At 36.0% G+C, this 27,925-nt stretch overlaps 1 protein-coding gene across 2 annotated transcripts in view; it reads right to left on the bottom strand.

The window, feature by feature from the left end:
• Positions 1–27,925, bottom strand: part of EDIL3 (EGF like repeats and discoidin domains 3) — a 221,630-nt gene that overhangs the window by 138,916 nt on the left and 54,789 nt on the right. For both annotated transcript variants that reach the window (XM_050329114.1, XM_050329115.1), the window contains exon 2: positions 22,831–22,959. In XM_050329114.1, coding sequence (XP_050185071.1) covers positions 22,831–22,959 — 129 coding nt within the window. The remainder of the gene's footprint in view (positions 1–22,830; positions 22,960–27,925) is intronic.

The following is a 27,925-nucleotide window of genomic DNA, read 5'->3' as shown; positions in this document are numbered from 1 at the left end:
ATTTATTAATTAAGAAACCCTTATCAGGCCTGTGGCATGTAGTAGAAGAACTGTATCACTCTTCATGGGTTTACATCGACTTGAAGCCTATGAAAAACTCTTCATTGTTTTATTAAAAAAAAAGTAAAATTATTAAGTGGGTACCTGAGCAAAACTTCAGGTATTATTAAAATCTAGAATACTAGTATCTTAAAATAACAGTGTTAGAAAAGCCAGTAAAGGAATCTGATTCATTCTCATTAGTCTTCCTTTTTTCTAAGCATCAGGGCCTCATGCTGAATGAGGACCTGTTTAAACATGAAATAAAAGGTTTATTTGGGTGAAAGTCTGCATTTTGCAGAAGACAAGATTAGATAATGATTTTTTTTTCGGTAAGTTCCATCATGCCCTATATAGCAAGGGAGTCAGTGGCTTGTACCCCTGAGCCTACTATTTGGTAGAATGACCTTCTTAAGGAAAAGAGTGTAAAATAAGATTTAGTTTTAAAACAATTCCTGAGTTCTTATTCAGTTGCAGTTCTTGCCAAGGATTTAAGTGTTGCCAAAGGCAAGACAGTACTAAAAAGTTGTAATTCTGAAACCAGGAGTAGTCTGCACGACTTGAAATATCACACAGTTTTACACAGATTCACACACACGTTGCCATTCCCTCTTTTGAGAAGATATGAATGTCACAAAAGAGAGGAGAATGTAATGAGAAAGTGTCCTAGCACTTTTATGCCCCAAAATGAGTGTACTCAGTCGAATGAATAAGACTATATATCAGTGTACAGTAATCTTTGCTTCTTTAAATACCAGAGAGTATTCTCCAGTAATCAAATACATAATCTTAAAATTAAATGCTGAAAAAGGTTATAAAATATATTTATGAAAGTAGGTACCTGCTAGCATCTGTTACATTTATGGATGCAAAAACCTACCTGAGATATCCCCATAGTTATACATAGAAAGCTTTGCCTTTCAAGTCAAGCAATATTATATTTTCACATTTCAGTCACTTGCCTGAAGCTTTTTCTCTTAGTTGTTTTTTTATGTTTTAGGGAAAATTTTACTAGCTATTCTTATGTGAATGGAGAATTTTAAAGTAACATATACCACACTGCAAAAGTAATAATGATGAAAATATTTTTATTTTTTTTTTATTTTATGGATATTCTCCCATTTGGAAAAAAATACCATAAAATCCCCACTCAGATGCTCACAGAGTGATAGAGCCTGTTTATGGACTTTTGCTAGAGGCTGGGTTAGCTCTCCCACTGCAGGCTTTATCTGTACCCAAGTGCTTATTAACACAGCACTTGATCATATTCAATATCCAACATCCAACAGTATAAGAAAAGGTTTCAAAGACAATAAAAAAATGCTCAAAATACATCAGAAAATAGCAGTTAAGACAAATAAAGCTGCAGCCCTTAGCAACAGATGCTAGCTTTAATGCCTGAACTTTCCGTGACACAATTTGTTCTTATTTCACCCCAGAATGACCCAATGACTTCAACTGACCCCATCCATCCTGCTGCCAGTGAATTCCACGCAGACTGACCACCTTGCCTTATGGAAATACACATGGGGAAGTTTAATAAACACACAGGAAAACAGAGTGGATTTCAAATACTAAGATTTCAGGATAAATAATAATCCTGCAACTTTCAGTGATTTTGGGGGTTTTGTCAAACTCTCTAGTTTGCTAGTTGAAAAGACTGTTCGGCCATCCTTTCTGGGGAATGAAGCTATATAAACCAACTAGAAGGCCACAACTTTATCACAGAATCCTTAAGACTGGAAAAGACCTCTAAGATCACTGAGTCGTGATATGAAAAGCCTTTAGATTGCAACCAGACAAAATTGAAAGTACTCAGTAGTCACTGTTTCATAGAAAATATAGCATAATAAAGAAAACTGCATAGAATCAAAGACATACAGTTCTCAGCGCAAATGCCTCACTTAATTCACAGACCCTACAAAGGAATTAACCTCTTTTTTTTTTCTTTCTGCCTAAATCCGAGTCTGTAGTACTTTGTTCAGTATGACTGAGGGCCTGCATGCTGCTTTACCAAGGTGATTGCCATGCAACACAACATTCATCACAGGAAACTTCAACTGTAAATTGCATATCGTGCCAAGAGGAGAATTCAAAGGAGCAGATGGCAGATAAAATGAGAGATGTGGTGTCCGAGGAGTCTCATGCAGGGAGACATAATGCTCTGGTGCAATGTGTGGTTTTAATCATTTTTCAGTGACTTCAGGAATGAAAAAAATACCCCATCATAAAAGTATGGGGCATGAACACAGGTGTGGGAAAGAGAAGACTTGAGTCCTGGTGCAAGAAAGGCAAAGCAGATGTTTTCAAATTAATAAAACAGTATTTTCATTGCTAAGGCAAAGGTTGGGGACTAGAACACACTTGAGGAATAACAGACACTCCAGTATTCACTTCAAACTCTTTTAATTGGGTAGAAACAAAAGGAGATTGTATGACCTTTGCAACTAATACTGGTTTTATATTTAACTTCAGTACATCTACAATAAATACCTAAATACATCTGAATCCATTATTACTTAGCATTGGAAAGTGTGTGTTGAAAAACATGTGTGATGTAGACTGTAGCAAAACAGTTTCAATAATATCCAGTTTCAATAAAACACTGCCCTTATCTAGATCTCAAAAAATTTATTACCACATATCTCTGTTAACAACAGTGACAATGAGTCATATATCAGTTTGTCTAAGGATATCTGCAGAGGTCTATTGAACCTGGACCTCTCCAAAACTAGCACATTATTTTGCCCTAAAATACGATTGATGAAGAGTGTTTACTTTAAACCTGAGGCACATTGTACAAATTTTGTGCACTGAGCATGCCAACTTCTTTGCTGACAACTGTATTTCAACAAACAGAAATTTCCAAATGGGAAACATGCCTAAGCACAAGCGTAAAAGCAGATGTTTTGCTGACACTAACATGGCTTTGCTATATGCAAACAAGGCAAGTGACAACACTGTGATAGGAGGTAAAAAATGACACCAGGTGTGAGCTTTCTTTATTCTTCTCAGAAATGCTATGTTCCTACCCCTTAATTTGTTATCTACGTACCATTCCTAATTTTTCAGAAAATAATTAGAAATTGAGTACTCAAGGCTTTTTCTTATGAACAAGTGGAGATAATTTACCCTGATTTTTCTTTTCTTAGTGAATAAAGCCAGTAGAAGTCAACCAATTATCAACCTCTGAATTCACCCCTGAAAGAAACATTTTCACAGCAGTCACCAGTCAGCACTCTGGTGTTCCTCCATGCCTTTCAGTTTTCATTAATGTAGGAGTCAAGCCTATTGATTTTGAGTTTTGTTGGTTTTGTGTTGTTTTGTTTTGTTGTTTTGTTTGTTTGATTTTTTGTTTGTTTTTTTGTTTGGTTTTTTGTTTATTTTGTCTTGTTTTTAAGATTTTTTTTTTCATCCTGAGTATATGGATTTTTCCGAAACCCACCTTACCCCTACTTCTCCATACATTCCTCAGAGCAGATTTATTCATTTTCCATGTAGGGTTTCATGCTGTCAAAGGATGCTTAGCACCCTCGGTGGTGACTGCATTTCAGAAACATTTCCAACCAGCACTTCCTGCCAAGAGAAATAAGGAGCTGTGGGGCTCTTGGTGAGCTGTGGTAAAATTCTGACCTTGATCCCTTTTGATTTTCCTCTCTTCCTTTCTGCAAAGAGACAGCAAAATCTCTTAGAGAACTTCCGCAGAACCCCATCTCCACTGCAGCCCCCAGTAAAAACAAGGATTGCCACCCTTATAATCTGTTCTTTGCACTGGAGATGTTGGAAATGCTTTTTACGTGGGACATTTCAGGTCAAAATAGTGACAATCAACACATTATCCTTGCTCCTGGATTCTATAATGCCTTGTATTCTTCATAAAGAGGCATACAGGAAATGCAGGATGCACAAAGGAAGACGAACCACTGAGTACAAGGCAAAAAGCAAGACAAAGGGGAAATGGCCTCAAGTTGTACCAGAGAAGGGTAAGGTTAGATATCAGGAAAAATTTCTGCACTAGAGTAGTGATTAAGCACCAGAACAGGTATCCCAGGACAGGGGTGGACACACCATCCCTGGAAGTGTTCAAAAAATCAGTAGATGTGGACTTAGTGCTGTGGTTCAGTGGGTGTGGTGGTGTTCAGTGAAGGGTCAGGCTTGATGATCCTGGAGATCTTTTCCAAACTTAATAATTCTGTAATTCTATGAAGACCCATAATCTTATCTCTTATTTGCTGATGTGGCACTTTTTTGGGGGGCTGTCAAAATGCTGGACAGGCAGGGAGTTGGAAACAGATGAGCTTTAAAGTCTCTTCCAACCCAAACCATTCCCAGATTCTATGATTATTGAACTATGCTACATTTAAATGACTTATTATAAATACAGTGATGGACTAATCTCTAACATTCAAGGTAAATACATATAAGTGCTCTAAGTGTGTGATACTGGAGATCTGGGAAAATGACAGGCAGATATCACATATTTAAGAAAACCTTGAATGGAACTGGATTGATTTTCATCACAATTAGGTACACTAACAAAAAAGAAATTACTAGCTTTTCTTGTCCATCATTAACTGCTTCAGGACAGAACCTGAAGAACAATCTTTTGGGTTTTGTTTTCTTGTTTCCCCCCCACCCTTATCTATCTATCTATCTATCTATCCATCCATCTTTACATCTACCTATGTAAACCAGCATGTATTAAGCAGAAGTGAAATTCTTTGTATTTGGGTCAACCAAAAATTTCCATGCGTGTAGTGAAACACTTCATCTTAATTTCAATCCTTTCAAGAGACAAAATAAAAACTCAACCATTTTATAACATTTGGAATATTTTTTTAAAAAATTAAAAAAAAAATTCAAAACTGTCTCAGAAAAATTAAAGGGAAATTCAGTAACATATTTTCATGAATATTTTCCTAAATTTTTTAGGTTAAACTTTTCTTCTGTTAGTTTTTAGGTCAAAGATGTGTGTTTGTTTTTAAAGTTAAAAATTCCTTCTGAATTTAGCATGCACGCATGAATAATTTGCATGGCCCCTGTGGCATTTTCCAGTTAATATTCATGCAAAGAAAAGTTCAGGTTCAGAGATGGGTGATCTAAATGCTAACAGATGCAGTTTTATTGCATTGTCAATTGCTCAACTTTATACAGCATTATTAATGTTAACACGAAATACTGACTTACTAAGTTAGTGGAGTTACTTAAGTCTAACAAAGACTTAAATTAAAGACAAAGAGTAAAAGACAAAAATTAATCCCAAACAACAATAATTTTCCCCCCCTTCAAAACCTGTTTTCACCAGGAATTTTATGATGACTTCACCTAACAGAAAATAATCCTCTTAAGGAAATGCACTAGAATATTAAAATTTACCTTAAACCATGTATTTTAATGTCTGTGTTAATTACTACGGGCAGCATTCTGCAATCACTCTCTACATCAAAGATTATTGTGACTAAGTACAAGATACGTTGAAGAAATAAGACATAAAAAATAGTAGTCATGAAATATTCATCTGGTGAGCAAATCGCTGAACTTCATAAATATTCCATGTTGTAACCTAGTGAATTTTATCCATGACTCTGCATTAAAAGGACACAATGACACAGTATAAATTTAAAAAAATATATACACATAACATAGATACAAGCAAATACTCCTACTCTGTGTAGGTTGATAGAGCAAAAGTGTCTTATTGCTCACGCAAAATAGCCAATATTTGACTGAATTTCCTCTCCTTATGTATCTTCTTCTTGGTTCTTTGTACCACACAAAGCTCTTTACAAGAGATCCATTTCATAAATGCAAAAGTGACTGACTGAATTTATTGTCTCCTGCTGACCTGAGATAAATCAATAAAACACACATTTATGTTACCTTCCACTGGCTGAGTTTCTTTTGCTGTACTATCTTGCAGTTTGAGAATGATTCAAATGTCCCCTCACACCACTCAGGGACAGGCAATTAAGACCTCTATATTGCAGATATCTGCTGAAATCACTGGAGTTTAGTCTAGCCAGGACAAAATTTGAGCTTACAACTCCAGGATAATTAATTCCTCTGTAATTAGGTCAAGTTCTCCCAGCAGAAAATGATGTAAGTGTAAATTTTGCTTCAATTTTGCCACAACAAACACAAACCTCAATGAGCAAAGAGGTTTGTGAGGTTCTTTCTAGTTGTTTTCCAAAACATCTTCAATCTTAGTTTCCTCTGTGGCCCCACAAGTCTGGGTGAGGTCAGTAGTTGCTGGTCTATGTTTGGCTACTGTGCATCAGTCTGGTCAGTAAGGTCACAGGAGAGGGACTGTTGTGGTTTTCGGTTATGTTTTGTTTTATTTTGTTTTGTTTTTGTCAGGTTTGGTTTGGGTTGGTTTTTTTTGGTGGTGGTTGTGTTTTTTTGTGGGTTTTTTTTTTGTGGTTTTGGTTTTGTTTTTTTTTTTTTGGGGGTGGGTGTGGTTTTTTTTGTTTGGTTTGGTTTGATTTTTAACTGCCAGAAGCTTCTGTCTTCCTCAGCTCAAATTAATGAGCTTTCCTTTTCTTCTGATAGTCTTATGCCTGATTTATCAGGCAACTTAAAAAGTGACAGTGGACTAAGCAACTTGGTAAAAACCAAGATGATGTTCCCTTACTAATAACATTAAGGAGAAAAGATGTTAATGGCAAATCCATGTTATGCATTAAAAACTGAATCAGCAAACTGGAAACAAGGAAACAATGACATCAAAATGCTTTCTGACCATGTTTCTTCACCTTCTGAAGTTCTTTTGCCTTTCTTAGTCTCCCTGAAGCCTTTAAAGGATAGTTTTAATCAATTTTCCACACACATCCTGTAGTCTGCATCACCACTGAGAAGTATGAGCCTGTCATCTGCCGCTGTTCTGCAATAAAATTATACTTATGGGTTGAAGATGCTCAACAGTACTGGAGAATTTATATTTTCTCATTCAATTTCATTTGGGGCACACTATAATAACTGGATAACAGCCATTGCTAATATTTGGTTTTAAAAATGAACACATAAAATTATTTTGGTGGTTCCTATCATGCTGCTAAACCAGATTGCATTAAAAGCTTGAAAATATTGGAGAAAGAAAAAAAAATAAAGGCAAATGTTGCCAGAACAAAAAACACTAGATATATTAAGAAATAAGGGTAGAGAGTTCTGTCACTCAGGTGATGAAAATATAAATAGAGAAACAGCTGGGCACAATGTATATATAGAAAATAAACCTCATACTGAAAAGCTGCCTTTTTTTTTTTTTTTCAAACACATTATGCTGACAAAGATAACAAAGTTCAATAAATTGGAGACTTCCACCTCAACATATGAAGTGATGTTTCTACATGAAGTTGTAATGGTATATTTCAGCACAGTGGTAGCCAGCTAAAGGGTTAGAGAAAAAAATACTCTGAAATATGCATAATCTAAGCAATTTTCCGGTTACTTTTAGAGTTGAGACTGCCAACTGTTTCCGCTGGGCCTCTCTCACCTCATCAAACTCACTGCTCTGAAATCCTCTCTTCTTCCTGGGTGAATCCCACTTGTAAGTTCCCTGACAAAGTAAAGCTTTATGGGGCTCTTTGGACTCCCTGCAACAATATTTGGGTGTGACGACATTCTGGGATTTACAGAGGTCATACTGCACTTCCTAATGGCCCTGTTCTGGTCCTAATGTTGATGAATCCTCATAGCCAGTCAGAAAGGTAACTCTAATTCAAGTTACAAGCTTGTGAATAATGAACCCTGAACACCTGTTAAAAAGGCTAAAGGGCACATAGAGTATTTTTTACATTTTTTTTTTATTTATTCTTCTTTCCCTGAAGAATGATACCTGTATTCTCAGCCCCTCTATCACCATTTTGCCTGACAAAGTGTTTGGGAACCCTTCTCTAGCCTTAGAGAATATTTTCTGTACTCCCAAAGAGTGGAAATGTGTTATGACACAGTCCTACAGATCACTCACACCACTTACTAAATTCCAAGAAACTTAATTTTCCTGGAGTTTCTTTTGAGCTGTGGAATTAGTTCCCTCCCCTTCTTTTGTGATGCTGCTGAGCTGCTTTACTAAGTTGTTATGATGTCTTTTAATCAGGCTCCCTTCATCATTTGATCTCACCAGGTGGGCCCTTGCTGTTATGTTTCACTGTACTGCATTTTGGTTTTCTATTAATCACCACCTCTTTGCTGCTCCAGTTCTCACCAGACAGACTGTTGCCACACTGAGTAATGATATTAAAAAAAAAAAAAAATCCAGTGTTTATAAAGCTAAATTGTCTCCTTACGATACAAATATCGTTGTGAAGACTGTAAATGTGCAAAGAAAGTAGAATTATAAAGTCTTACCAACAAGTCCCATCTCCTTCCCCACTCCACCTATAGACTTCTTAGGTTCCAGGTAGACCTATCATACCAAGATAAGTGACTTCAGCACAGAAAATATAGTTTTGTTCTTGGACAAAGGCTTCTGCCAACACCACATGTCTCACAGGAATATCAGTCCTATGGAGCTGAAGTAGACAGGAAACTTTGCAAAGAAAGGCAACAAACAGGGCTGAGATTTAGGGCTGCCAAGTCACAGCAGAACAGTGCAGCCACTATGGACCATTTTTGAATGAACACAGTTCATGAGAAACACAGATGCAACGCTGTTACAGATTATGAAATTAAATGCAGTGGCAAATGAAATGATACAAAAAATGCCATTTAATTCAATACTGACTCACTAGGTTATTGTAGTTTTAATTGTAGTTTTTTTCTAAGCAAGGATCAGACATTTCTCCTAAAGTATTTCCATCAGTTTAATTTCTGCAAGGCCAGAGAAAAACTGTATAATTTAATTTTTTCTGTATTTAACTGTGAGATGCATGAAAGAAATGCTTAACACATCCCAATTCTAAGCGGTATCAAGATTCATAGCCTGTTAGTTTAATATTCAACTCCTTATTTTAGTTAACTTTTTATTTCATGGTCTTTGGGCATTCATATATTCAGCTGCAATACTTGAAACATAATTAATCTATTTCATTTTGATTTACTGACTCTTTGGAAGTGCTTGGGTCCCTTCTTCCACCCTGAGAGGGCAAGTGATGAACATATTGATGTTTCAGAAGGACCTTATATATTTATTTACTTTGTTTATGTTGCGTTGGTCAGGATCTGTTGTTTTAATATAACCAAGACTGATCCCAAAGACACCGCTAGTGAGGACAAAGTTAATCCACTGCTTGCTTTTGCTGCTGACTTAGGCTAGTGTATTGTTCAGCTACAAGCTAATGACTCCTGCAGATGTTTCTTATTTCATGCCAGAAAAAGCAGAAGCTGAAATTAAATATTTTCTATTTTATGACTGTCATTGTTCCCCTTATAAATTACAACCCATTCAGTCATATTTTTGAATAAATCTAGTGACACTGACAGTTTTCCTATCTGCAAAAATTAATCTTAAAGGACCAAATTCTGTCCTCATTAGACTATTCATAATGAATAATATAACTGATGATTAAAAAGTTGACCTGCCTAAGAAGGCGAGGAAAGTAATAGGAATTTTTAATCAAGACATGCTTCTTTCTCTCGATTCCAGCAAGAGCATATTTGTACTTAAATATGTTGGCGTGTCTCTGTCTTCACGTTATTTCACACCCTTACTGTCCTCCTCTTGCAAATGGAGAAATCCAGAAACACCTTCAAGAATGTTTTTTGTTTAACCTAATGCCAATTCAAACTGAGTTTGCCAAAACTGGTATTCTGCTTTATATTTCTAGACAACAGTAATATAATACACTGAGCTTTTAAAAATATTTTTCTTCCTGCTTTTTGGTGCCTTTAAGTCTTAATCCACAATCATGATCCTGTAACAAGCTTTGATCTCATCAGTGCCTGTGCATATGCAGATCTTGCACCAACACAGGGCTGCAACAACTCCTCAGAAACTTTTCTCAGGTGTATCTGTGTAGCTCAGATTCCTTACTAAAGATGAAAACTCTGACACAGTAGGAACATTTTTAGTTCATATTGTCCCAACATGAGAAAACTTGTTAATGTAAGGGAAGGACTCATCTACTGTAAGAACTAGGTTTTCGTGTGGGGAACTAAATGTGAAAAACTGGTTTCGAAGATCTGAGAATGGCATGGTTCAGGTGCCTTTTAAGCAACTTTAATACTTAGATAAGTATATTCTACTGAGCCCTATAGTACTCACTTTAGGTTGTCATCTTAATTAAATGTTGGAATTAAACTTTTCATCCTGTCTAGATCTCTAGTCACTTTAAGAGATGAATAAACTAGGAAGCAAACACTTTTTAATTAATATATACGTTACTATCACAATCTGGAAGAACTGAATGTAGAAGATCTCAGTTCTTCTGTTCTGGTACATTTCTAATAACATATTACCTTTTCCTCATAACTTTCCTTTCTTGGCACTTCCCCACTGATGGCTTTTGCTACAACACATCTGACAGTCTGGGGACTAACACACTCTTTTTGTCTTATCTTGTTGTGGGTTTTTTGTTGATCTGGTTTATAAAGCACATTAATTGTTGATTCATAGCAATAAATATGCATTTGAAGCTGAAGTTGCCTCCAGACTAGGCTGGAAATGAGACCAGGGCATTTCCTACAAATGAGGAACTTCTCTCCTGTTTCTGTTTACATCATGAAAGGTACCAGACTCCATGAAAACCACTAAGTATGTTTAGAAGAAAAATTAAGGCAGTTACCACAGCAGCAGCTGTTCTTTCCTCTCTAATTTTCCCTACACCTGCAGCTAGAAACACCAGTTGAGCATACATAGTCACAAAAGCCAAATAGTTATTGCTGTTTAAAGCTATGAGGAGATACAAAAGGTTCTGACTGGGATTCAGAGAAAGGACTCAGGAATTTACAAATACCCTGGACTTTCCCTCGGAAGCTCTGAATCCATGCACAGGTGCATCACTCCCAACCCTACCTTCCAGAGGGTGGGATGCTACACAGGATAAATAACTGCAACCTGTGAACTTTTTGGTGGGAAAAAGGAATAACAAAAGCATTATCCAGATTGAAATGTAATATTTGAAGCATCTCCATGGGATTTGAAGTCTTAGCATTTGCATCCCATAGTCTATGCAGAAAATGCTTGTATGACAAATGTAAGTATTCCAGGATAGTTTGACCAGCCCTGTTAGTTTGTTAGGAAATAAGTTTAGTACATCATTAAGGATAAGAGAATTGGGATTATTCAGCCTGGAGAAGAGAAGGTTTTGGGGTGACCTAATTCCAGGACCTGAAAGGAATTGACATGAAAGATGGAGAGAGACTATGGAGACTATGGACTGACAGAGAGTAGGTTTAGACTGCATGTTAGGGAAGAAGTTCTTCGTTGTGAGAGTGGTGAGGCCCTGGTACAGGTTTCCCAGAGTAGCTGTGGCTGCCCCATCCCTGGAAGTGTCCAAGGCCAGGTTGGACGGGGCTTGGAGCAACCTGGGCCAGTGGAAGGTGTCCCTGCCCATGGCTGGGGAATAAAACAAGGTGATCTTTAAGGTCCCTCCCAACCCCAACCATTCTGTGATTTTATGATTCAGAGTATTATGCATATGGACAGATAAACAAATAGATTGTATATGCATGTCTAGTACGCATCCATTCGTAAAAACAAAACCCTGCATGCGTTCATGCATATTTGAATTAGATTTCTGTCAAAAGCATAGATCAGAGTGGAACTACATACATTTTCACCAATTATGCATGAAGCAACACATAAACTGAATAGAATCATAAATACAAAGGAATCTGAAGTGTGATTTCACCAAATCAAGAAGCCTAAATTCTACCTCATTCTTTTCCTAGTTTCAGAGACAAAAAATCAAAAATCATGTCCAAGCCAACCACCCCTTGCACATGCTTTTCCAGACTTCAGAGTGGCCTGGTTCACAGTGGTATCAAAATGAAGATTGCATGGATGACTGGAAAGTTTGTAGCTCAAATTAGTATTCTAATATTACAGATATAGCCACAGAGAACCAGCTGAAATATTAATTTCAATCTCATTGATTACTTTCCTCTAACATTAAAAATAATATATTGACTCTCCTAATTCATGGTGCAATGGCAGTTCTCAAGCAGGTGTTCAGCCCAAGTAAAACAATTCTCTTTCTGCTGCCATAATTCAGCATACACTCTCATACCTTAATAAATTTGGTCATTAATATACTATAAATATAAATTAATTACTCTTAATCATTATTTTATAGCATCATCAAATTGGAGGAAGATGTACATCTGTGATAAAACCTAAAAACTCCCAGTATCTCTAAATTAAATTTATTAATATGCTTCATATAGTCAGTATTTCACTTAGGTCCTCATTATCCTGCAGCCATGAGAGTATGGGAAGATGAGCACATGGCACATAGTGTCTTTTAACCCCAAAACAACCATCCCAGATAATTTATTAGGTAAAACCACAAATTTATGATGCAGTTCCTGTAATTACACTTATACAATAAAAAAGAAAAAAACAAGAAACCAAAGCATTTAGAAATAAAACATTTAGTTATTTCCCTTACCTAGGTAAAATAGGGTTCTGTGAATAAATTAACCCTATGCTGAAAAAAGTAAAAAAAAAACAAACCCTCATTTGGTGTATGCCCCTCAATTCTTCTACATTCAGAGATGTGCTCACTTCAACCAGTAGTTCTCATTCTTCAGCATACTTAAGAATAAGGTACGTTTGTTCAAGACAATACTAGTTTTGGATATTACAGTTTAAAATCTTAAAAAGAAATCATTTAATATACTGGAACTGCACAGAAAAAAAAATATAAGAGAGTAGACACATTATTCTACACTGTTTTAAATTCTTAAAGGAATTTTGCATCGGGATGATGAACAGCAAAGACCTTTAAGTAAATGACTTAACAGAGATTTTAAATCAAAAAGGGATAAGCATAGGAAGGCATCAGATTACACAGTTACACACTGAAAAAAAAATTCTGAGATACTCATAGCAATTTTTCCCAGTTAGAAATACTCAATTTATTCAGAGAAACATTTGGGCACTCTCCTTCTCCTGCTTTGGAACAGAAGTATTTTTATTACTGGAGAAAATAAAAAAGATTTATGAACTGTTACATCTGTTTTTAGTATCAAAGAAATATTCCTTTAATTCATCATTTAAAACCAAGTAAAACATACATGGAGAGAAAAAGGTAAGCAAAAGTGATTCTAAAACATGATGAATTTTGTTCTGCTTAATAAACCCTTTATAGAAATAGTTTTGAAAAAAAAAAAGGAAAATAACTTAAAGGGGAAAAGAAAGAAAAACAATAATGTCCATCTGTCTCTGGCTTCAATATTCAGCTTTTATTTTTAGTTTCTTTTGCTCTGGAACTGTACTGCATGTATAACTTGTATTAACCTGAACACCACCAAGTTTTCCATCTAATCATTTTCCCCTAAGAAGTCTAAAATCTTCTAATCTTAATCTCCTAGGATGCCAGAATTAACATCTCATTAAAGACTGAATTGCCTTTTCAGCTAAAGAATCAGCTTCCGTCTGGAATTCTTATTTTAGTAAGTAGCTTCCATGCTGTTCAGTCACATCCTTCTACACAAAAATCCAGGAGAATACTATATTATATTAAACAGGAACACAAACAGGAGCAGTACCTTAAGAGTATTTCTTAACTCTAAATTTTATGTAAAAATTATCTTGTCCGGTCTCTTCAAAAACACCAAAAACCAGTTACTTAACATTAGCCAAGAAACTAAAGGAAAAGAAACTAAAACGATCACCCCATTGCTGGCAAAAAAAGGAGAGTAATTAATCCCTGAGCATGATGATACTTAATTGTCCCTAATCATTAGGAATTAATAATTCTGAATGAGTAGTGTATTTTTAAAAGTATAAAAAATCCTGCAGTGTTTCATTTCTTTAGAGTTGGAAAAGGAATACGAAACTCTTATTTTAATATTTTGCAAAGATAGTGGCAAATGTACCGAAATAAGTCTAATGCAAGAAACTGTCTGAAGGGCACTAACAATTGATTAGTTATAATAAAATGTGAGTGTTTTCCATGTTTGTTTAAAAAATAATAGTATTAAGATGATCCCAATTACAATAATATCAATTATTTTCTATTGTTATTGTTTTTATTCTTAATAACAACAGAAAAATATAATAACAATAGTAACAATAGTAACAATAATAACTATAACAATAGCAATAACAATAATAAAGGTGGTGAGAGACCTATTTTAAACACCAGGACAGGGACACTGAAGAGCAAAGCCAACACACCATGGAACATCACTACAAACAGCCCAGCAGCTGTGTCAGAGTCTCACAGGCACTTGGACCACTTCAGAGGCACTTGTGGTTATGAAATGTGCATAAAGTTGTGTACCAGGATATTTATTTCCTTAGACCTTGGCATGTCATGTACTCTGCTGTTTCAATCGGCTACAGCTGCTGACCACCAAGACCTCTCTCTTTCAAAGTGGTTGAATTATTCACGTTCTCTTTCCAGACAACATTAACAGCACCTATCCAAAGAGCAATTTCCCTTTTCTGTCAACATAAGCTCTCCAGGCTTTTATGTGCTGCCTATTTCACTGTCAGATCCAGCAAAACACAACTGGTTTATTCAACCTACCTTTTTTTTGAAGCTGGTCTAATATATGTAGGGCCACAATTTTTATTTATTTTATTTTATTTTATCCCTGTTCCTTCCTCTGTCTCTTCTTCACCATGCAAAGTAGAGCAAAGCCAGTGGAAATGCACCTGGATCACAGGAGGTTCCTCCTTTGCAGCCCAGGCAAGTGCCAACTCTTGTTTTTGGAGCACCTGCCTTTAATAGGCTCTGTATACTTGGACTTTCCAATTAAATAACACCTGGATGGAAAGTTCTCACTGTTTCATGACAGTGCTCCATGACCCACATTAATGCTTTTCTGAATATTTTTGTGTGCAAGGCTTGGCATCAGTGTTGGAGCTCTTAATCAAAACATGAAATACTACTGAGTCCTTTGTCTCTCCAATTGAAAGCAGGGCCTGGGGATGTGTTTTGCAAATAAACCTGTGCTCACAGACTTTGTTTGTCTTTGCAAGGCCTCATCCTGATCAGTAGGCCTGGCAACAACAGGCTGGATGCTTTCCATTTGTTAATTAGATGCAAAAAAATGCATAAAATCTCCTTCAGTGTGTGCCACTGCTCCTTTGTCAAACACTCCAGTGTGTGACTGGAACTGCTCATTCCTTGCCAGCTTGTACTTTCAAATAACAAATTTGTAAACAGAAAAAAGTAAGAAATGTGATACAAAGTTCAGCACTGGGTTTATTTGATGGGTTATTTTTCATGAAAGTATTAAACTTCTCACTACCTACAAACACTATGTATGGTCATATCAAGATCAATGATACCATGTAGGCTTTTAAGGTATGTCATGTATTTCAAAGTGCTCTATAAAAGACATATACTGATAAAACTTAACAGTGTATTAATCACCTTTTTTTTTTTTTTTTTTTTTTTTCCTATTTCAAATGACATTTTGGGCTGCACAAGGCAGAGCATTGCCAGCAGGTCAAAGTAGGTGATCCTTCCCTCTGCTTAGCACTGTTGAGACATATCTGCAGTTCTGGGCTCCCCCAGGACAAAAGACAGAAAAACACATTGGAGAAAAAGCCGACAAAGAGATGGAGAAGGAACTTTCACATATAGAGTCACGAACAAGGTTATCCTCAGCAGAGATAAAGAAGTCATTATCCCGCTCAAATCATTTTTTGTTGGGTCACACCTGAAATACTGCATTCAGATTTGGTCTCTGTTGTGCAAAGCAGATGCAGATGGGTTGGAGAGGGTCCATAGAAGGGCCATGAAGATGATTCAACACTGGGAAGTCTGACATGTGAGGAGAGGCTGAGAGATCTGGGTTTGTTCAGCCTTGAGAAAAGAAAGCTGAGGGGAGACCTCACCAGCATGTTCCACTATTCAAATGTAGCTACAAGGAAGGTGAAAACTCCCTTTGCACAACGAATCACATGGGAAAGATGATGGGTCGTAGGTACAGATTACTCCCAGGTAGCCTGTGATTGGACACAGGAGGAAAATTTTTGCCAAGAGAACAAATAACCATTGGAATAATCTCCTACAGAAGTGCTAGATTCCCCAACACTGGACACTTTTAAGATTCAGTTGGAGAGGTCTCTGGGTCATCTCGTCTAGACAGAGCTTTCGCCAAAAAAGTTTGGTCCAAATGATCCTTGAGGTCCCTTCCAACCTTGAATTCTATGATTCTATGAATACTCATTTTTGAACCAGTCTCACTAATTGTGACTTGAGGTCTTATTTTCCCAACAGATTTACTGGCAATCAACACCAAAGGCAATCGTTTTGGCAGAAACATGGCAGAATTATGACTTACAACATTTTCTGCAGTGCATTCAATGTCATTTATTAAGCCATTCTGCTTGCACACATTCAGATTACCCAATTTAAATTTCTGTGCATTATGCACTCTTCAGGCTACTCCGAAACTAAAAATTAGGGCTTAATTAATAAAATTATTTTTATTATTTTGTATTGATTGCTTTTAACAGCATTCCGTAACCTTTGAGAACATCTTGATTATGTGATAATTTCTGTTTAAAATATGTCGTTCATAGCTAATTCCACATAAAACACTATAGGCTTCAGAATAGAATACTGAGAAATGCCCTCAGCATAATGAATGTTCAGCTGCTACAGACTTACTAGGAGGAATATTACCAGACCATACTCATGCTCCAAATTCTGATCATAAAGAAAGTAATACAGAAGTGGTTTTCAATAGTTTCGGAAATACCTTGGGGATATTTTCCACCAGAAACACAAAACCAGAAACCAGATTCACACAAAATCAGCTTCATTTTAATTGGGTGCCATAAAGATAGAACTCCACTTTACTTTCTTTGCTCAGAACTGGAAGTACTTACACTTTCCCTCTTTGCCCACCAAGAAAGACAGAATCAGCACAGAATTGAAACAAACACTTCAGAGAGAACCCAGCAGGAAAAAATTTGCTTTCAGCCCCTCCTCTATCACTCCCTCTCACTCTTTTCCCAGAAGAGACTAACCTTTTCCCATGAAACCTGATTATTCCTCCTCAATTCAAATAAACACAGGCCCACTTCACCAATCTGATGTTGCACTTTTAATTTTTTTTACCAACAGAACCACTGAAATAATTTTTGCAAATAAAAACATAAGCAAACAGAAAATCATCTCCTTTTCAGTTTTTCCAAATAATAAATCAAAAGTAGAGCATGACACTTCACTGAAGAAAAACTCATGGTCTTATAATAAAATCTCCCTGTTGACAGTAGGAAAGGTAGTGAATAAATAATTTACATAGATTCTGTTGCTATAGAAATAAATATAGTCTATTTGCGTGACATTACAAATGAACAGATGCTGACATCTGGAGTCCACACTCTATTTTCCAATATCCTGATCAATCTGTACCTAGGACTGTACTGTACTAGGAAGAACATTGCCAGCAGGCTAAGGGATGTGGTTATTTCCCTAAAATCAGACTGTCAAGCCTGAGAAAAAAAAATCTTATAGAAATAAAGATGACAGAGCCCAGGACTTCTCAGTGGTACAATAGTGACTGCATGAGAGACAATGAGAAGAAGCTAAATTTCACAAAACTCTTAAACTTATTTGGGTGTTTTGGATCTGTTTGCTTGATTCCTTGGGGTTTTTTCACTGTGGTGGTGATCAAACGCTGGCACGGATTGCCATGATGAGATGCAAAGTCTCCATCCTTGGAAGTATTCAGAACACAAGTGGACATGGCACCAAGAAATCTCCACCCATGAATCATCCATGGAGAAGGAGTACCTCACATTTTCAACTACTCTGATTTTGTGAGCCAGTGCTTTAATTTGCATTATTTCAGGCTACTTGATTTAGAGCCAAAGCAGCTACTTTCATATCAGTTGCATACTAGCTTCACATGACAGACAACAGTTTATTAGAAGTCTTTTGTTAGAGTGGATTAATTTCCCTAATTCCACCTTAGAAAATCCATTAGTACATATGTTCAATATGTGGTGCAAGCAACCCTGTTCCTTTAAAAAAAATCACATATTTTAAGACTATAAAAACATCTTTGAAATCATTCAGTCATTTCTGCTCATGGCATTGAAAAGAATGTAATACTGACTGGAAACAAATGACAGGAATTTATCTGTATTATTATTTTTTTTTTTTGGAAGCCCTTGTCCTGTGAGTGTAGAGGTCAGGACAGCAAAAATAGAGAGTTAGGCTGTGTAAACAAAGACACAAAACAAACGGATCAGAGCACTCTGGGTCTAATCCATCTCACTGAATTTTTATTTAGCAGCATGAAAAGGGAGGAACCCCTTTGATTCCTGCTTATGGCTCGGAGACAGCAACTATCAAAGAAACAGTTTCCTTTGGATTCTGTAAAGACTAAACTGATATGCAAAACACTGCAATGTGATAAACAAGGAACCCCACAACCACTTCTTAATCACTTGGCAAAATAAAGATGTCGGCTGGCATCTCTGTTTCACCTTTCAGCTCCCCTCCCTTCACTCAGCTGCACTTAGACCTAGGTTCCCTGCATTATGTAAGATCATCACCTTCCCTTTCCCCACTTCTAACATGCACACAGACATTTTATCATGCTTTTCAATAACAAGTTCCTCTCAGTGAGTACTGAGAGCTGATGTAAAAGACACTTTCCAAAAGGACACCAACAGCATATTTGAATGCAGATTGGGGGAGTGTTCCCACCTCTTCTCTAACATGCTCATGGCTCTTCTACCCTCCTTGTCATTTTACATCATTTATTTCTCCACTTACACAAACCAAACATGTTTGCCAGTTTATCCTCTCAGACAGTTATTGAATTTCAGATCTGGGAGATCAAAACCTAGTGGTTTTAAGATGCTCGTTTTTCAAAAGTGAACAACATCGTCACTCATGGTCTGAACTCTGGTAACCTCACAGTACACTAAACTTAGTTGGGTTTTTTTCATTATCAGTCATAAATTTCTGTCCCTGTTTTCCCCTATGCACACACTAGACAAAACTGGAATAATTTCTATGTCAAAAAAACCTTCCACCATTATCATTTCAATGTATACAGATACATCGTCATTGCTCCATGTGCTGTCCATGACTAATCTGTTTTTCCTTTATCAACTACTCATGATTATCAGGAAGCACATTAAAAGTTTTCCTGAGCAATATTAATTAAAGGCTTCTAACTGTCTGTAACAGTTGTTGTTTATGATATTTCTCTAATTTACATGATTCCTGAGAATTACTTACGAGTTACTTAAAGGATGTAAAGTCTGTCAACTTCTCTGTAATGCATTTCAATGCCAATGTTAAACAATTGAAGAATTTTCAGTCTAGTTTAAAATTAATGTTTCCCTATATCTACATAGGTGTTTGCTAAAGAGTTAACTCAGGCCATAGCATTCTCATTATCTTTGGGAAACATCCTGCTATTTGGGATGCTTGATGCATCCTGCTATTTGGGATGCTTAATCATCTTTTATCTGTTTAGCTAAATCCTTTTCTACCTTGCTGGAGGATGTGCTACACTGAAGAGAACTACAATGTACATTTTCCCACCTGCCTCTATCTTATTCTCTGCCAGTTTATCATATATTTAGAATCTGTTAGGATACACTGACCATTGAAATGACCTGACTGTACAGATAGAGTGATCTGACGCCTCATCTCAACTCTTTTAGCATGACTAGGTACAGTATGTAATATAAGGAAACATAGGAAATAAGGTGGGGTTGCCATTAGAGAAAGAGTAGGATCAGAATAGGATTAGCAATTTCAAACATACAAATTACTATGACAAACATTTTATAAAAATTTTGGTTGTTTTAGATACACTCAAATTACAGGGTCAGAAAATAATGGAATGTGGCAGAAAAGTAATGATTTTCCACAGATAAATGTATAAAAAACCAGCAATAATTAATATTCTTAGACTGAAATAAGGTATTATGATCAGGCCAGATTATTTTCAATCTTAGTTCTATTAAGATAGTAAGGGAGAGCTACTTTTTCAGACTTTGAATTATCCATGTAGCTCCCAAACTGTCTTTAATCTTTGTTGATCTATTTAGGGAAGACTTCTGCCTAAATATTGAATCCTCTTACCTATAGGTACTTACATGCATCTATTTTTTTTCCTTTATGTGAGTTCATAACTTCCTATCTGGATGGGATTATTTTTATTCACCCACATTACTTCATGACTAATGCATCAATTAATCTCTGTTGTCTTTTATTGTGAAATCCTCCTATTTTAAGGTATGTCCCTTGAAAGTTTTTGACTTTCCATCTGGAGCCCAGAGATCAACATTATATCCTGTCATCAGGGCTGAATAAAGTCTAATAGTGGAGTCTCTAATGAGAGGGGCACAGAGAACACTCAGTTGCTTTTAAAATTTGCTGTACAGCCCTTTCAAGGGGACATAAAGGGACACGGGCTCTTCTTCTTTTCTTACATGATACTTGCTGACAGCCTAAATGTTTAATTTTAACCAACTTAGTGTTTTCAACCACACAGGAAATTGTCAAGAAGCCTTTTTGAGACAGGAAGGGTTAAGAGATTAGCTTTTGGGCAGTAACTCACTAAAAAGCCAAAGAGAGGCAACCTTTGAGAGCATTCCATCTCAAATCTTATATCCAATAAATACTCCTAGTTAAAAATGATCACTTGGGGTCTGGCACTCCTGAACTCCTCACAGACCCACCTTTCAACAGGTTATTTTACTTGAAATACTCCTATGTTTCAATTAATGGAGTATAATTTACTAATAGCTTCCGTTTATCACCATCATTTTCACAGGAAAAAAATCAAAATATCTCAAATCACCATTTTTGTCAATGACTTATATGACTCCCTACAGGAACATAATACTGAATAACCTTTTTACTAAAAAGTAAGAGATTATTTAAAACTTATTTTAAAGTTTTTAACAAGGCTCGACTGTGAATCCATATATGTAGCATAATCACACAAGACAAACACAAGCTACATCAACACTCTGGATTTTAGTTAATATAGAAATATTAGTAAGTTCTTTACTTAACCAATGTTTTCCAGTAGATATTCCCTATGGATTTCAAACTAGAAATGCAAAATCCTGCTACATAAGTGCTGTGATTACCACATATTGTCAGTGTGTTTACTTATGCTTTACTCTGTTTACCAAGCTGAGTCTTTGCTGAAGTGCTTAAGATTTGGTTAAGTATATGTGTATTTTTTAAAGCCCTGTTAGTACTTCTTTGTTAATTACAATGGCAACTCTCATAGTACCCTTTTATCTGAGACTCACTTGTGGCATCCTCTCAGCTACGTGGAATGCAATTTCCTGCCAACCAAGCACACAATAAATCCAAAAGTTTCCTGAAATAAAGCCATGCCAAGGCCATTTTAAGGTATGGTGACCTACACCTGTAGGATAAATTCAGACACTTCAAGCACTCATAAAAATGATAGGGAAAGGGATGGAAAATGGATTTTGTTGCAGTGTCTGCTGGCTTCTTTTGTGGCTGCACCAAGGGAACAAGCACTTTCTTGTGCAACCCAAGGTAGGTAAAAAACAGCTACGATGACATTTTAGAGACAGAAAAAAGTGCTGTTGCTGTCTTGATTGACCAAAGCTGGCCAATAGCAGGAATTAATTCCATTTGTTTGCAGAAAGCTTATCTTCAGACAAATCAAACTAAATTCGAATTCCCTTAAAATTGCATTGTGGGGATTAGAATTTACTCTCAGAACAGTGGTAGCATCACTTTTAGAAAAGAAAACCCCAAACAACCCCCATAAACAGAACAACCCTGGATTCCTGGACTAAGTTCTGCTTGATGTCTCTCATGATAGAGATATACTTAAACCTCAAAGCATCATATTCAGGTTGTACCTGTGTGGATATTAATTATTTATTAAAAAATGAGAACCACACAGATTTAGGGTGGTTACAATGTTAGAGAGGTGCTGTGTCCAGCTGTGACATTTTCAGCATTTTGCTTGATATACATCTTTGGGGTAACATAAGAGCTCAGTCAATTAGTTAAAGTTTTTTTCTTTTCCTTAAATTTTGATTAAAGTTTTTTTAAGAAAACACCTGACTTGCCAGGTGTTTTGTAGCTGCCACTCAGATTTACTCTGAGTCAAATGCACATCACAGAATTTCTGTACATTTGCCGTGCACTCTATGGACTCATCTAATGATTAATTACAGCCTCCAGACAGATAATTGTTTTGAAATTCAAACAAGTGACTACTAAGTGTTATTCTGTTTTCTCCTGTGCTGTTTCTGTCACTTTTCATGTTTAAGTAATTAATCTTTACTCTGGACCTTGGCATAAAATTATCAGAAATGACACTTTAAAAGGCCATTGGCTGCAGGAGGATACATAGAAATATCTATTTACATTGATCTTTGAGAAATGCTGACATTTTAGGGCACCACTATGATCTTTTTGTTTGGGATCCCTCCTAGAACAGAGAGTCTTTCATGAAGTAGAGCACTGAACTTTCCTGATTTCTACAGATACAGGCCTCAGATGTTGTTTTAACTGCTTGTTACTTAATATTTAGATATCTGTGATACAGATAAAGGGTTAAAAAACCAATAATGAACAATGTAATGAACCCACTGCCATAGAAAATGTCATAGATGTGATCACTGGTTGGGCAGTCACAGCTTAGTGGGGTATTTAAAACAACTATTTCAGACTTTATAAAGTTTTCACTTACCAACCTCCACAAGGCTAGAGCAGTTGGGGTCTGTGAAGCCCTCAGGACACTCACAGGAGTAGAAATCATCACTCAGCCCTGACAGACAGATGCCACCATTCTGGCAGGGGTTGGAGTCACACACATCCGCTGTATGATAAAAGGGAAGAAAAAACAAGGTTCTTGTTATAAAAGTCACAAAAAGTTATGCATAAGCTCCAAATATGGCAGATTGCTGGTAGCCAAGAAGAGAAAGGAATGAGAAACTCTATGTCCCTTGAATAACCTCTGGCTAATCCAATTTTATATTTATTTAACAGCACACCTCTGTGAAATCATCTTTCCCTAGTCTTCCATTTCATAAAGTTTGATTCCCTTAGACTCAATGACAGCTATTCATTTACAAATACAGTAGCAAAAGGCAATCTTTTGCTTTCTCTTGTTTAAAGGCATTTATATATCCTTGGAAAAGAATTTACCCAGAATTTTACTTCTCTTCACTGTAAAACAAAGAGGTGATTTCAGTTTTGGCTATTGCTTTATCAACTGGTTTGTGAGCAAACGACTGTGGCTGTGGTTCCATCACGACGTGTTCCACACTTACACACTCTGAAATCACTCAGTGGCACAGCTTTGATTCGTATCAACCACTGAATTCAGGCCTGCAGACCCCCCCAGCTCCATTGCAGGGATGGAGGCAAAAGAACCTGAGCAGCCACAGTCCCTCAGTGCCCCTCAGCAGTGCCTTCCATGTCCCAGGGAAGTCTAAGAAGTCACTCCATAATCCATTTTGACTGCTGAATCGGAAAAAAATGAATAGAAACAAAGCTATGCTTCACTTCAGTTGTTCTATTAACATTGAAGTAATCAACAGCAGAAAGATGCAAACTCTTAAAGATGCATCACAGGGTTGCTTTAAAGTTCTACAAATACAAAGAAATGCAGGACTGAATCCTCACATTAATGGGATAAATGGAATTAATCCTAAAGAATGCCCTAGGTTTTGGTCGGTTTCAATTTAATACTTTTTCTTAGATAATCAAATATGTATTTTGATGCATTTTTATTTAATTCAACCTTCATCTTAGAAGAAAAATTTTTGCTCTCGTTGCTCAGCATTGTTTTTAGAAATACTAATAATTTGTGCAGTAAATGCATCTGAAAGAAAGATCTGGTAATTATTAAAAAATAAGTATGTTATTTTGCATGCTTTTTAAGTTGAAAAGTTGCCAGTCCTTTAGCCATGTAAGTGAAAAAAGTTAGAAAAATTCGCTTCTTTATGTCAGTAGTACTGATAGTATATCATGTTTTGGACTATAGTGGTGGTAAGGGAACTCAACATTTCAACACCTTTCTGGTACATAAAATTCAGATTAGTGCTTGGTGAGAGAATTTCAATTTTAACAATCACTTGAGAAATGCAACTGACAAATGAAACTGCCTTTACAAATTCAGTGCATCAGTTGCAAAAAACTCTAGTTGTGCTGGGTTATTTTTAGTTTTAATTTTAGTTCATCTTCTTTAATCTGTCCTTCTAAGACAGAGAACTGTCATGTGCCTACGTACCTGGAATTAAGAGTTTTGTCTTGAAGACTGTCCAGTTTATGGAGAAGCAAAGTTATTTGAAAACAGTAAATTACATAAAACATCACTTATCTAAGGACCAAACGTTATTTGTCTTTCTAACTAAATCTAAATGAGTCAAAACTTTTCATTTTCTGCTTTTGTTGCATCATTGGGGTATCAAAGTATGTTTGTTTATTCCTTTATGGGGCTCAGGCATTTGGTTGTTAAAGAACAGATAATATCAAACAAATGCTCTGACAACTGTATTCCCATACTTCTAATTAAATTAATAAACTAAACAACATCTGGAGCCAGAACACTTATTATGCAAATCCGTATGGATATTCTGATTAAAATGAGAGAGGACATATTTGTAACGTATTTCCTGATTCAGTGTCCTTCTGATTTCTATTATGCTATTGAAAAAGAAAAAAAAAGAAAAAAAAAAAAAACCACACACACACACAACAAAAAGGAAGGTAAAAAGACAAATTTTTCCATTAGTAAATTTTATATTGATTGACAAGCAGATTGCATACCCAATTTTCAACTACATTTCCAGAAACTGAAATCTCCTACAATGACCAAAGTATGCACACTTAACTGCGCAGTTTTCATTTTTCTGAAAATCCATGCTGGCTTTTTCAGTCTGAAGTAAAGTGACCTGACTTGTACTTTGGGACTACTAAAGCAGATGCTGTCCTCTGTCAACAGTCATTTATTTCCATGATCAGGAAATAACTGCACTAATTGCTCTTTAGACACACCACCTTGGCATGCCAGTCATGAGTGTAATTTTTATAATGTCATTGTATCACGTCACGGAAATAAAATTACTACAGCATGCATCTAAACAAAATGGGACAAAAAAAGGAAGAAAGCACAAGGGACAAAAGGCTCCAACAACAAAAAAAAATTGCCTGGTCTGTCTCACTATGCTAAAGAGGACTAAAGAGGGAATGGTTAAAATACGCTGTGGTATGAAATCAAATATAATGCCATCAGAAAAATGAGAAGCTGCACAATTATACTTAAGACAAGGTACTAGGCTGTGCTTAGATTAGTAAAAAATCCCAGAAAATGTTCTCATGTATTTATAACTGTCTGTGAAATTGTGCTGAACAAAATAAATATCACTTTTGAATCAACAATATCCCTGTTGATTTACATTTTTGCCTCTTGAGAGGATGTTTTTGTTGAAATATTGAAATTTATTTGTTACACATTCCCCTGAGTTTGATGAACAGATTTTGATTTTGAAGGCTGTTCTTAGTAAGAAAAGGTTATATGGGTGCACTTTGTCTTAACATAACCGATGAAGGGATTTGTTATCATTAAAATGCAACATAGCTTTTAACACAACAGTGGGTTTAGAATTTAACCTGAGAACCATTGTGAATGGAAGAATAAAATAAACACAAAGAACTATATCCTTTACAGTAACTCTTACAGAACTATCCTCTGTGCTGATGACTTTCCACAGTGATACGCAATATGCTGTTTGTGTAATAGACTGTGTAATTTGACAAATTTCTGTAAATTAAACCAACACTCTAAGAGAAATTCAATTATTAAAAATGAAAATAAAAAATAAAAATACAAATTATTATTGTACATAATTAAGACACTCTGAAAGGAGTCCAGTAAGATGCCAGTGTCTTACAAAACCCAATAATTCATACTTTTTCCTTCCTGTATCTGACTAAGCCTGCAAGTTTCATTATGTGTCTACTCAAGTGTAAAAGTGTGTCTCGAGACTGTGCATAAACTATATGCTACAGCTATTGCTGCCTTCATGTCATCCCTTGGAAACTCTCAAACAATAAAACCTCATTGCATCAAAGCTACTGAGATTCAGTGCAGGGATTTGTGGAGCGGAGTCAGCCAAAGATGAGCTCACACACCCTCACCTTTTGACCCCAAGATAGGCAGAACTCATAACCACTTTGAATTTACCCCTTTTAGGGAATGCTGGCTTTGAATCAATGTTATATATGAAGCTTATTTTATAAATTGTGTATGTATATACATACATTTTTCCTCCTTTTTGATAACACAATTTATGGAAGAGTGAAGGTAGAAATGCAGTCTGCATTATCACAGACCTTACTGTATTGAGGGGAAGACATAACATTCACAGGATCAAAGTATATTAAATTTGGGGGATTTAAAAAAAATTATTATTTTTCCTCACATTGTTAATTTCTTCAGAACTTCTTAAGTCAAATAATTCTTGAGTGAACTGTTCATCCTCTCTTTGGAAATAACAGTTGGTTAAGAATAAAAAGAGTGTGACAAAAAGAATAAAATTAAAGTGGAGATCCACACATACTCAAAAATTAGAATTTTAATTGAGACAACCCCCGCATTCTCCAAACTCAGGAAAAATTATACAGTAAAATAAAATGGTGATATATTTGCTCTCTAATAACAACTAGAATTTTTTTTTTTAAGACTATGATTTTTTTCTCCTTAGTGAATACCTCAGACAATGAACCTGGATTTCTTTTATCAAAGCACTTGGAGAAGAACTGTTCTGTAAGTCCATTACACTCCATGAGGTACAATTCACATAACTACTCTTAAGCCACATCCTTTTCAATAAAATACTGAATTGTTTCTTTCCACAAACAAGCTATGGTGAAGACCTGGATAAAAACTAAACTCACTCTTTGCTGAACTTTAAACTTTTACATAACATAATATTTTGTCCTACGAAACCTCATGAAACATTGCGTGATTCTTGACTGAGGAGTGCAATCCTTTACTTGACAGCAAAGGACAACCTGAAAAAAGGAACTCAAGTCTTCTGTATAAATAATGCAGCACACCAAGATAACAGCCCATAAATCCTTGTCAAGAAACAGAAATTCACAGTTTATGGAAACAATTTGTGTAGTATGAAGGCTGAAGAAGATGCACTGGGCAAAGGGAGAAGTTCTATCCCACAACCACTTGCACCTTCACAAGCACTCCTTGTTGTAACAGCACATAGAACAGCCAGCTACTGTTACTGTACACTAATTCATCTACAGTTCACTCATGTTTGTCAATGAAAAACATGAAAAAATTTTCCCTCAGGTATCTTCTAACACCTAAAATGATAACTGCTAGAACTTCTGGCAGAAGTGTTGCTGTAAGAAACATCTGCTTGAGATAAAGATATGACAACAAAGCAAGAACTATGTCTTTAAAGAGTCCTGTGGATTCACATTTCAAAACTGTAAGGAAAGAAGTGACTGAAGAAAGACCATTCAGATGTTTGGGCCAGATTTGCTTCCATAATTCAAGAACAGAGAATGTTTCATGAAACAGAAAGGGTACATGGAAAAATTCGACCCTATTTCCTCTTTCATATAATGTACATTAATATAAATATAAACATTTAATATGCATTGTGTAATGAGGCAGTGAAATTTACAGTGTCTGATACTGAGCTAAATGCACTGATATTGCATTTGCAAACATAATGACATAGGAGTTCAGGATGTTAGCCACACAAGTTTTTAGGCAGACACAATGCTCTTTACTGGTGAGCTGTGTAATGTGT

The sequence above is a fragment of the Myiozetetes cayanensis genome, unplaced genomic scaffold, assembly GCF_022539395.1.
Source record: "Myiozetetes cayanensis isolate MyiCay16 unplaced genomic scaffold, myiCay2020 scf4, whole genome shotgun sequence".
NCBI lineage: Eukaryota > Metazoa > Chordata > Aves > Passeriformes > Tyrannidae > Myiozetetes > Myiozetetes cayanensis.
Note: the sequence above shows the minus strand (reverse complement) of the source record. Positions and strands in the feature narration are given on the sequence as shown.